Source organism: Chondrus crispus, genomic scaffold, assembly GCF_000350225.1.
Source record: "Chondrus crispus Stackhouse genomic scaffold, scaffold_441, whole genome shotgun sequence".
NCBI lineage: Eukaryota > Rhodophyta > Florideophyceae > Gigartinales > Gigartinaceae > Chondrus > Chondrus crispus.
Genome location: NW_005179346.1, coordinates 21610 through 32313, shown reverse-complemented (window position 1 = coordinate 32313; position 10704 = coordinate 21610). Strand labels below are relative to the sequence as shown.

Sequence of the window (10704 nt, the reverse complement as noted above, 5' to 3'; positions counted from 1 at the left end):
TATAGGCAGTTCCGAAAGTTTGACAGTATCATAGAGGATAGGTAAAGCAGTCCAATGGGTGCCTCGTTGATCTTCATTTTGCGCTTGAAGTCCACGGTCGCGAAGTGCATCTTGATCTCCTTGAATATCCATTCGACGGTTATGCGCACTGCAGACATAGACGTGTTGAAAGCTCGCTGGGCTGGAGAGAGGTTCGAACCTTGAAAAGGGACCTCCATAAACCATCTGGGGTTGTATCCAGAGTCACCGTATAAACTGTATCTTACACCGTTCGCCTCTAGGACCGAAGGAATTGTTTCGTCAAGCTCGCTTCGTATATACAAGGTCCAATCGTGGCGGCGCCCTTCTAGTGGACCGTACACATGCTGAATCATGCCGTCAGGCGTATTTACAGCCTGGTACTTTAGCGCGTGATTCCTCTTGTGGCCGTTATACACTACTCGTTGCGCTAAATTACCCTTCGGGCGAGCTATAGCCAGCACTGTGCCGTCAATAAAGCCAACACAGTTGTCCATCGCGCTTCCTTTCGCATAAATGGCCTCTGCGTACATCGGCAATCTCTCTTCCATAAAGTCTTTGTCCAAGGGAGACGTAATCAGATGCTGTCGTTCCTGCACGAGGTGCTCAACAGCCTCCCAAAGAATCTCGGATAGCTGTGGCGCATGTTTGCCAAACAAAAGCTCCATGTCAGTCCACCTCGCAGGTGTCGCCAGCCGTTTCAATACAACGCAGCAAGACAGAATTGGTGTGACTGAGTACCGGTTGCGACGAGTGCAGGTCTTTTCTAACGGCCATCCCATCACCTTCATCATTGTTATGAGGTGCTCTGAGCGAAATCTAAAATGCAGAAGACACTCCAGGTCGCTAAACGCATTGAAATTAAATGTAAAATCAGTTGTGGAGATGCGGTTGCGGCGAGTAATGCAGTGTATGTAGTCACTGCGGTGGTGGACGTACACTCCGGTAACTTGGAGAAGAAGGCGGGTGGAAGATGGTAGAGACTCTCGATTGCGTTGTCGACGTCGCGCAATGGCTTGCAGCACGGCACGAGAATCGGAACACCGTTTTCTTGTCGCACTTGTGGCGTAGTCCTTTTGTCTGCATGGAGCCATGTTTGCAGTGGTGAGGCACTCGCGTCGTCCACCCCAGCCGACCCTTGTGTATGTAATACTCGCTGTGATACTCATGTGCCTTCCGGTTTATTGCAGCGTAAGCCCTATTTCAGATTTCACACATTACATTTCTGTATCACATTTCAGCATTCAGGGTTGCTGAAATTTGCAAATTAATTTCTCATTTTCTTTTTGGCGTAAGCTCTATAATGTGTAAGAGCATTCCCACCGGTACGCAATCAAATCATCAAATAACAACACTTGGCTTGGTTGTTTCGTTATTTGGCTGTTTGATGCTTCGGAAAGAACTGCCCCACCGGTGAGAACCAAATGAAGTACATTCCCCTCGTACTCACCATCGCATCCTTGTACTCACACTCGTACTCACCCTCGTATCGCACCCTCAGTCGTAGTCGCACGCTCACTCGAAACCCATCCCGCGACCTTCTCCCTCGCCACTCTGTCTGCACTCCTTCCCTCTCACCTCCACCGTGGACAAAGACAGACTGCCGGCGCTGTCCTCCCTGCTCACGGACAGCACGCGCTCCCCACGCGACCGCGAGCAGCGCGATCCCGGAGAGAACATACGCGCCGGCGGCAGCGGTGCTGCGGCGGATGATTGGCTCGACAGCCGCGAGCGACGTTCTCCTGCGGCGGCTGCTGCTGCTGAGCAGCGAATCGCACTGCGCTAGCACTGTCTGCGCTTGTGAACCTGTCGGAGGACGAGGAGCCGGCGGCTCTGACGCACGCGGACGCGGTGCGGCTCGCAGCGCAGGTGGTCCTGGACGCCGACGTCGTCGCGCTGCACGCGGCGCTGCTGTCCAACCTGACGCGCTTCGCGCCGGGCGTGGACGAAGCGGAGGGCGCGGACGGGTTTCGGGAGAGGGGCACGCTACTCGTGCTCGTGGAGAGGGTACCGAGTATTCCGAATGTGCTGCGGCTGTCGAATGCGTGCGCGAGCCAGGAGGGGAGGGACGTCCTGTTGGTCGAGGGAAGGCAGGCGGAGAGACAGCTGTTGACGAGGTTGCTGAGATTGCTGGAGGCGGGGGAGGCAGAGAAGAGGCTGGCGGGGGCGAGCTGGGTGCGGAACTGCGCGATGGCGGACGAGTGCCATGATGTGTTGGTGGGGGTACGGCGGCGGTCGCAATGTGCTTGGGGAGGTCAAAGGAGGTGGGACGGGAGGAGATGGCGGAGATTCGCGCCTGGTTGGTCGAGGAAGTGTTGTTGTTGTGTAAGAGCCGGGCGGGGAAGGACGCGCTCAGGGATGGCGGGGCCGTCGACGTTCCGGAGGGATGGAAGGGGGAAGAGCATCAGGGATGGCGGGGCCGTCGACGTTCTGGAGGGATGGAAGGGGGAAGAGCATGCACGCCGTAGTGAGCATTCTGGATCGGCGGGAGACACTGGTAATCTCGAGGCAAATACCGCATCGATGCACTTTTGGTGGGAAGCCGTTTCGGTGGACCAATAGAACGTGCACAACTGGATTGTCAAGGGTAATCAAACAGAGACCATCCGAACCAAATTCTTGATATTTGGTTCCGATTTTTAGATCGACACAAAAAATTTGATGATTTGGTTGCACCGGTGGGGATTTCAATCGACATCAAATCATCAAATTTTGGTTGTTGGGGTATTTGATTCTACCGGTGGGGATGCTTGATGAATCGTAATCCTCATGGGGGTGTCTTTACTCGTCGTCGCCGTCTCGTGGGTCTAAGTACCGCTGGTGACAGACTGTAATGCTGACAGTCTGTCCTTGCGGTCGGTCACGCGCGCACCTGTCAGCGTCTGATGAAGAGAGTTGCGGTCCGTCAGTCCCGGGGGACGCTGAGGGGTGCGCGTGAAGGTTGTTCCGGGGTGCGCTTTCGGATCGGGGCTGCGGGGTTCATTTGGTTGGATGATTTTGCAGATTTCTTGAAAGCGGACGGGTCCGAGCGCTTTTGTGAATAGGTCTGCTGGGTTGCCCGCGGATGGGATGTGTTGCGCGATGATAGCGGCGCCTTGGATGTGATGTTGAAGGTGGTGGTGCCTGACATCAATGAGCTTCCTTCTGCGCGTGAGGGCGGAATTTTCCGCGACTTGTATGGTCGATTGGTTGTCGATGAATACTGTCGTGGGGTGCTGTTGTGGGTGCTTCATGTCCCGAAGCAGGCGACGAAGCCATAGCGTCTGCTGGGCGGCGAGCGAGGCTGCGATGTATTCAGCCTCGCAGGTTGACAGGGCTACAACGTCTTGTGGCGTCGATGTCCAGGCTATCGGGGAGTGGCCGATAGTGTGTATTATGCCTGTGAGTGACTTGCGGCTTTTGGCATTTGCATAGTCTGCGTCATTGTATGTGCGCAGACATATCGGGGCTCGAGCGTGATACGAGATGGCCTTGCTCTTGGTGCCCTTGAGATACCGGAGGAGCCATTTGAGCGCGTGCCAATTTGCTTGGCTCGGTTGCTTGCTGTGTCGCGTCAGCTGGTTGGTGGTGTGGTACGCGTCGTAGCGGGTGCTGTCGACGACATACCGGAGGTCTCCTAGAATGGAGCGGTAGTGGGTGGCGAGCGTGGGGGATAGGGGCGCCGTTTGGTTCTCTACGTTCTTGTTTGGCTTTTGCGGCGCGGGGGTTGTTTTTGGATTGCAATCACACATGTTGTGTTTTGCAAGTATCGTGCTTATGGTCTGTTCTTGCGATATGTGGATGCTGCCTTGTGCGTCGCGTGATATTTGCCATCCGAGGTACGTATGGGGGAATCCGAGATTTTTGATGTTGTACTTTTGCTTGAGGGCGGTGAGTAGTTCATCGATGAGTGCTTGGTTTGAAGCGGTGACAAGGAAGTCGTCCATGCTGACAGCGAACAGCAGTGTGCCCGTTGTGTGTGTTTTGGTGAATAAGCATGGGTCGCTGTCGCATTGCTGATAGCCTTGCGTAATGAGGTGTTTCTGAAGGCCGGCGGTGTAACGGTGGCCGGCGGATCGGCCCCCGTATAGGTTGCCTATTAGTTGTCCCGCTTTGGTGCCGTGCTTGAGGTTGCCGTCGAATCGGGGGAGCTGTCTCACATAGACGGGGAAGCGGGGGTCATGTGTCTCGTGTAAGTAGGCGGCAGTGATGTCCATGTACTGTAGAGGCCATCTGTGTGCTGCGGCGATTGCTAGGATTGTGCGCACTGACGTTTTCTCTGCCATGAAAGTGGACGTTTGTTTAGGGTCGAAGTGTTTGCCTGGCTGCATGCGGTCGCCTCGTATGGAACAGCGTGCCTTTCGTTTTGCTATTTTCCCTGTTGGTGTACGTTTGTATCTGTACGTCATCGTGAGGGGTATGAGTTTTTCGTGCGGGGGCACGTCTGATGGCGGTATCCATTTGATCGTGGTCTGTTGGTCCAGCATGTCTAATTCAGCGTTGTGTGCGGTCTCCCATTCTGCCGCGTCCGGGTACTGCCGTGCTTCGTGGGCATGGCGTGGCGCTGGTGTGGTTTGGTCGATGGTTCGTGGTGGTGGTATGTATCGGTGCTTGTTGTTGCTTTGTGCTTGCGGTTTGGGTCTTGTCAGTTTGGTTTTGAATGCGTGCGTTGACGTGTGTGTGGGGTCCCGGTGTCGTGAGTATGGTTTGAAGTCGATCGCTCGGATGACCCTGTATCGCGCACTGTTTATCGTGATGGTCATGATGTGCGTTTCCGATGTTGGGAACATGTATCGGACGGGTTCGCTGCGAGCTTGGAGTTTGGTTTTGTGTGCGTGAATTGGTGCCGTTCCGATTTGCCCGAAGGCGAAGATGCGTGTCATGCGCGCTGGTCTGCCGTGCCAGAGGCTCCACGGGCTTTTTTTGGTGACGCTGTGTCTCATTATGTTGTACTTGAAGACAACATCGCGTACTGCGTCCTCCCAAAATTGGGGTGGTAGTGACGTGTGATGAAGTGCTGCTCTGGCACTTGTGAACAGCGTTTTGTTGATTCTTTCGGCAATAGAATTTTCTTGTGGCTGGTGGGGGGTGTTGGTTATGTGCTGTATGCCGTGAGATTGATATGTGCTTTTTGCGTGCGTCGATGTGAATTCTTTATCGTTGTCTGTCCTGTATGCTTGGGGGAGTTTGTTTTGTAGGGACAACGTGTGGAACAACTGTGGTATTATGGCGTTCACTTCTTGTCTCTTGCGAATGTAGTAGGTAACCAGGTATCTGCTGGCCGTGTCTATGCAGGTGAATATGTGTGCATTTCCGTGTGTTGACGGGGGTGTGATGGGGCCGCATGTGTCTGAGCTGAGTTGCTCTGCGATTTGTTGTGAGTGGTGTGCGGTTGGGTGCGGCCGGGGGGATTGTCGAGCGTGCGCACATGAGGAACAGCTGATGGGTGGGGGGGCGCCTTGGAGGCTAGCTGGGAGGTTAGCGATGGTTCCTTCCTGTGCCATGCGTTGGAGCGCTTTGGGCGGGGCGTGGTTGAGGGCGAGGTGCCACTCGTACGCTGTTGCTGTGGTTTTTGCCAGTTGTTTGGGTGTGTGTGGATTGGGGTCGTGGAAGTGTTGTATTTTTGGCGATCGGGTTTTGGTGGGTGTGCGATTTGGCAATAGGTGTGCTGATTTTGTCGCTGATCGGGTTGGGGTGGCCTGTGCTGTGGCCGTTGGTTGCTTGGTCGTCGTGCGGTTGTTGGCTCGTGTTGGCATGGTGCGTGCACTTTTGGCTGTGTGTCGGGTGGTGCTTTTTCGGGGTGACCAGGCATACGCGTGCAGTGATTTATTCCATGGAGCCGTGCCGATGACTTTGTTTTGTCTGTCCCTGATGTGTGCTGTATTTGTGTCAAATGTGACCGTGCATTTTAGTGATGCTAGAGCGTGGACAGATACTAGTGTGTATGGAATGTTCGGGCTGTGTACTGCTTTGAGGCGTAGGGGGTACCCCTTATTGGTATATGTCTGAATGGTGCCGGCGTGGGTGCATTTCGTGGGTTGGTTAGTTGCTGTGAGAGATTTTGTGGGATGGGCGAGGAGCTTCATGTGTGGTAGGGGGCGGGATGTGTGCGTGGGATGCGCTGCAGAGTCGAGGATGAACGTACCCGCCTCGCATTGGTGGTGGTCGGGTTCGGTGTCTGTGTCGTCCATGTTGAGCTCACTGTAATGCGCGTCGTCTGGTTCGAGGATGGCTCGTGCCTTGGCGGCGGGTCGCCGACGTGCTGTCTTTTGATTCTGCGGATGTGTTTGGTCTCGACATTCGCTGTCCGCGTGTTGCGGGTTCCTGACGCCCTTTGAGATGTGATGGCGGCAGGGGTTGGTGTGTTTTGTGGCGGGTCGGCGTATTTGGCGGGGTTGGGGGCGGCGGCCGTGGGTTGGGAGGTACGCTCGTGGGCTGGCTGCTGCTTGTGGCCAAGGGTTGCTTGGTTGGATGGCTTGACGGTATGTTTCGATTCGATTGTATTTGTGAACGAAGTCCTTCACGTCTTTGGGTTGCAGTGACAGGAGCTGGAGTCCGATGTCCACTGTTGTTGGGTTGTGTTTGAGTCCTTCGATCATGTAGTCTACTGTTGTGCTCTGTTTGGCGATGTCGGGGTAGCGAGCCGCGATCATTTGCGCCCTAATGGTCTCATGGCGTTGGACGTATTCATAGATTGATTGGCCTGGTGCGATGTGGCACTGTTCCGCTAGTTGTTTTAGGTACAGGTGGTCACTCGCATTCGTTGTGTCGAGATGGTCTTTGAGCTTCTCGAGGATGTCGTGTGGTGTGGGGTTCTCGTCAGGCATAAGAAGGAGGTTGATGATGTCCGCTGGTATTGTGGCTAGCATTTTGCCTAAGAGTTTGTGCTTGGAATGGAGGTGGGATTTTCGTTCCTGCTCGTCGTCTGGGGTGGGCGGGTTGCCCTCGATATGTTCGATTGCATCTTGTGTGTAGGCTGCGGATTTTATGGCCAGGAGCCATGGTCCATAGTTAGATCGGTCGAGCTTGGGGATATCCTTAATGTCCATGGTGGTGAGCGTGTGAGATCGTTGTTGCCTGGGAGGAGGGATGTAGAGAAGGGCTGCTGGATGCAGGAGGTTGGGGGTTGATGAGGATTCGGAAAGGGGGCGGCGGGGGCGGATTGTGATGCCTGTCTTTCCGGCTAGTCTGTTTGCAGACGCTCGACGGCTGCGAGTGCGTGTAGCGCGATCCAGTTTGCGTTCAGTTGATGGTGTGTCGTAGTGGTGCGAAGCGGGCCATAACCTGATGAATCGTAATCCTCATGGGGGTGTCTTTACTCGTCGTCGCCGTCTCGTGGGTCTAAGTACCGCTGGTGACAGACTGTAATGCTGACAGTCTGTCCTTGCGGTCTGTCATGCTTCTTAAGCCCTTGCTTTTCTTAAACTCAAAAATTAAAACGTAGGAGCCACTTATCGCACGCCAAATCACCTCTTTGGGCAAAGCAAAGCAAACTGCAGAAAAACGGGGCATGTTAAGACACACACTCAGTGTGAAAGTTTCTATCATAATGTCTCTCATATGGCGATATACCTCACCACGCGAATGGGTCACGCGGTGAGGAAAGAACTTGCCTTGTTTAGGGTTACAGTAAATTAGTATATAACGGACAGTCCCATGCGACTAGCGCGTGGGCCTGCTCGGAGGCAGATTTGAACAGACGTGTCTACGCGGAATCCTTCACGAACAGCGCTCCGATTGCCCGGAGGTTCGGTTGGGTTTGAAGAGCCGGTCGTAGGCTCTTCTAGACATCAATAAACTGTTTAAACTATTTCCTTTAATTTTTTCTGGGACAATTCCCACATTGATCAATCGCGTTTTTCCCTTACGTTTTTTTCTCGGCCATTCCATTGGCCAGGCGGCGATCCGCCACCGTTCCGTCAGAGCACCTCGCGTATCTCCCCCCCCCCGCAGCTCGTGTGTTCCTCGCCGCTCGCTGTCTGCCCTTTCGCCGCTCGCTCGCTACTGCTTTTGCTACCGCTCGCCCGCCGCTGCCCTTTCCGCCGCTCGCTCCCCACTGCGCTCGCCGCTGCTCGCTCGGTGCTGCCTTTGTCGCCACTCGCTTGGTACTGCCTTTGTCGCTGCTTGCTCGACGCTGCCTTACCGCTGCGCCCCGCCGCGCCCCTGCTGTTACGGCTGCGCCGCCGCTGCGCCCTCTCCCCTGCGCCGCCCCCGCCACTCGGGCTATTGGCTGGCCTACGCCGCCGCTGCCTCGTCACCGCGCCGCCGCCCGCCGCTTCTCGCCGTAGCCCTGCCGCTGCGCCGCCGCCGCCCGCCGCTGTCTATCCTGCGCCGCCGCTGCGCCCCGCCACCCCCTGCTGTCCGGGCCGCGCCGCCGCCGCGCCGCCGCAAATTGAGCTGTGCAGCCTGAGCCGCCGCTGCTACTGCCCGCCGCGCCGGTCGCTCTCGCTGCTGTTTGGTCCGCGCCGCCGCTGCCCCGCCGCCGCGACGCGCCCGCCGCTCCTGCTGCTGTCCGGGCCACGCTGCCCACATTTCCCCCGCAGTCGCGCCGGTGCCTGCTGCCGCGCTGTCTCTCGTCAGCGCTTCGTTCTGCCTGCCGCCGCATTGCCGACCTACAGCCGCTCCGGTCTGTACTACCTGGCCGCCTGCTTCCTCCGCCGACAGTTCGTCACCACTCTTCACTGCGCCTGGTATCACATTGCAGCAGAACAGCCGACCCCAAACTCACTGCAGCTAGCTGCCGCCCGCCGGCGCTCGCTGCCGACCGCCGCTGCCGCTCGCTGTCGCCCGCCTCTACTGTCCTGAGGTCGGTGAGCCTGCACGCTCTGTTTTTTTTGTGCGCATCGCATCGTTGGTTTGGGAGTAACGATAGGGTCTCGGTTATTGTTGGAGGGGACTGAAGGCCTGGTCGTTGAGATGTGTGGAGGCTAGGAACGTGGTACTGCCCTTACTTTGCTCGAGAGCGGTTGACCCGGCATTAATACCCGGTGACGCGACGCAGGCAACTCGAACCGGCAGTGTGAACCTCTCCGGCAGGGAACCCCACCGATCCTTTTTAGGGCGGATAACGGTGTCGACCCTCTGTGGTCTGGTGTTTCCGGGGGTGGGAATCCTCTGGGGTGTTGTGCACTGAGTAGGTTGGGGTGGTATCGCTGAACTGGCCGTCCCGCAAGCGTCCCGCAAGAAACTAGACACCCTTTGAGGCTTGTATACTGGCTGGTGTGGACGTTTCGTACGGATCATCGCGTCCACTCTGGTAACGCAAGAGTGGGTAGACTGCAGAAGTCGTTACTTGACTCGGACAGGCTTCGGGCGCCAAAGGTCGGACCTTTTCTACCTGCAAGAGCTGCAGGCGCCGAGGGTCGGACCCTGACAAGGTCAACCGATCATAGATCGACTCAGTGCTGATTTTTTGCCCTTGTTCTTAAAGGAACTATTAACTAAATCCCGATTAGTTACCCTGCGATCCGCAGCATGCCCCCGCCCCCCTCCCACGAGAGAGCAGGGCCTTCTGAGAGCGGACAGCATTCCGACTCGTCACCACCCGAACCCCTGGTTACATTCATGAAAGGCATAACGAACGACGCGTTGGGTGCGCTTACGAGTGCCCAGAAAGGCTTCATCTCCTCAATTCGGTTCCTAGAAACAACCCCGGAGCTAACTGGGACCCAACTAAAGCGCACTATCGCTGACATGTTCCCGCCGGCTTCGCTTTTCCAACAAGAAATATGCGACCTCCCTGCAGTTCATATTGAGTTGCGAAACTTCTTGGATAGTAGAGGAGGGAATTTGGAGCAACACTCATCTCACGGTGTTGTAATGACCCTAGCTCATGGCCTTTACGAAGAACCGGAAGACACTCAGGCGGCCATTGACATGGCACGAGAAATCGTTGCTGCCGGCCGTCGGTCCCGCTCGAACACTCCGGGTTCGAACAGAAGAGGCATGAGCCAGCCTACTTCACAGTCGACTCAAGTGACCCCTCCGAATCACACTTCCCCGGAAAGGGTTGCGCACAATGTAGCCATGAGAATAAAAGACAAAGATAAAAAGTTTTCTGGCGATCTAGGGGAGTCCTGGATGGAGTACGTCGACGATTACCTCCAGGTTTGTCGAGACTATTCCCTTTCTCCGCTGCAAAAGCTACAGTACCTCCACAATCTACTTCGAGGAGACGCGAAGAGGTATTACCTCGACAAGGTAGATGGTTACGCCACCAGTTTCCAGCAGGCCACACAAATGCTCGAGAATGAGTACAATTCTGCAGTACGTCAAACTCGAGTTAAGAACTACCTGAACACGCTGCGAGCTACTTCCTTTGTTGCCCAAGGGACAGAGATGTCTGCCGTGCTTGCAAGGGTCTACAAGTCTATCATCCAGCTATCACGACAGGCTCCAAGATCCCACCAAGGAGACGCCCACAAAATGGAATTCCTTTGAAACGCAGTAATAGGGACGCCATGGTCGAGCGAACCGCTAAGCAGAGTTGCAACTCATAATCTTCCATTCCAACAGCTCTATGCCGAGCTCGAGGCTGCCCTGCAGCTAGAGAAGGAGTCTAAACTCGCGATCTTACGAGACCGCGCACAGTTAGGTGAAAGGACGCCTTCTTCCGACGGCAATGCCGGAATAATGTATACGGGGCAAGGAAGGTACTACAACAGCCCTTCTTCGTCCCGTTTCCAAAGAAGGAGTACGCCTTTCCGA

At 55.7% G+C, this 10704-nt stretch overlaps 1 protein-coding gene across 1 annotated transcript; it reads right to left on the bottom strand.

The window, feature by feature from the left end:
* Positions 1 to 2004: 2004 nt before the first annotated feature.
* On the bottom strand, positions 2005 to 2226 carry CHC_T00000081001 (hypothetical protein). The gene has a single exon (XM_005718930.1). It carries the CDS (start codon positions 2224 to 2226, stop codon positions 2005 to 2007), a length of 222 nt encoding a protein of 73 aa, XP_005718987.1.
* Positions 2227 to 10704: the final 8478 nt, after the last annotated feature.

Coding starts and splice junctions, on each gene's coding strand:
- CHC_T00000081001 (XM_005718930.1), bottom strand. CDS start 2,226: ATGGCACTCGTCCGCCATCGCGCAGTTCCGCACCCAGCTCGCCCCCGC.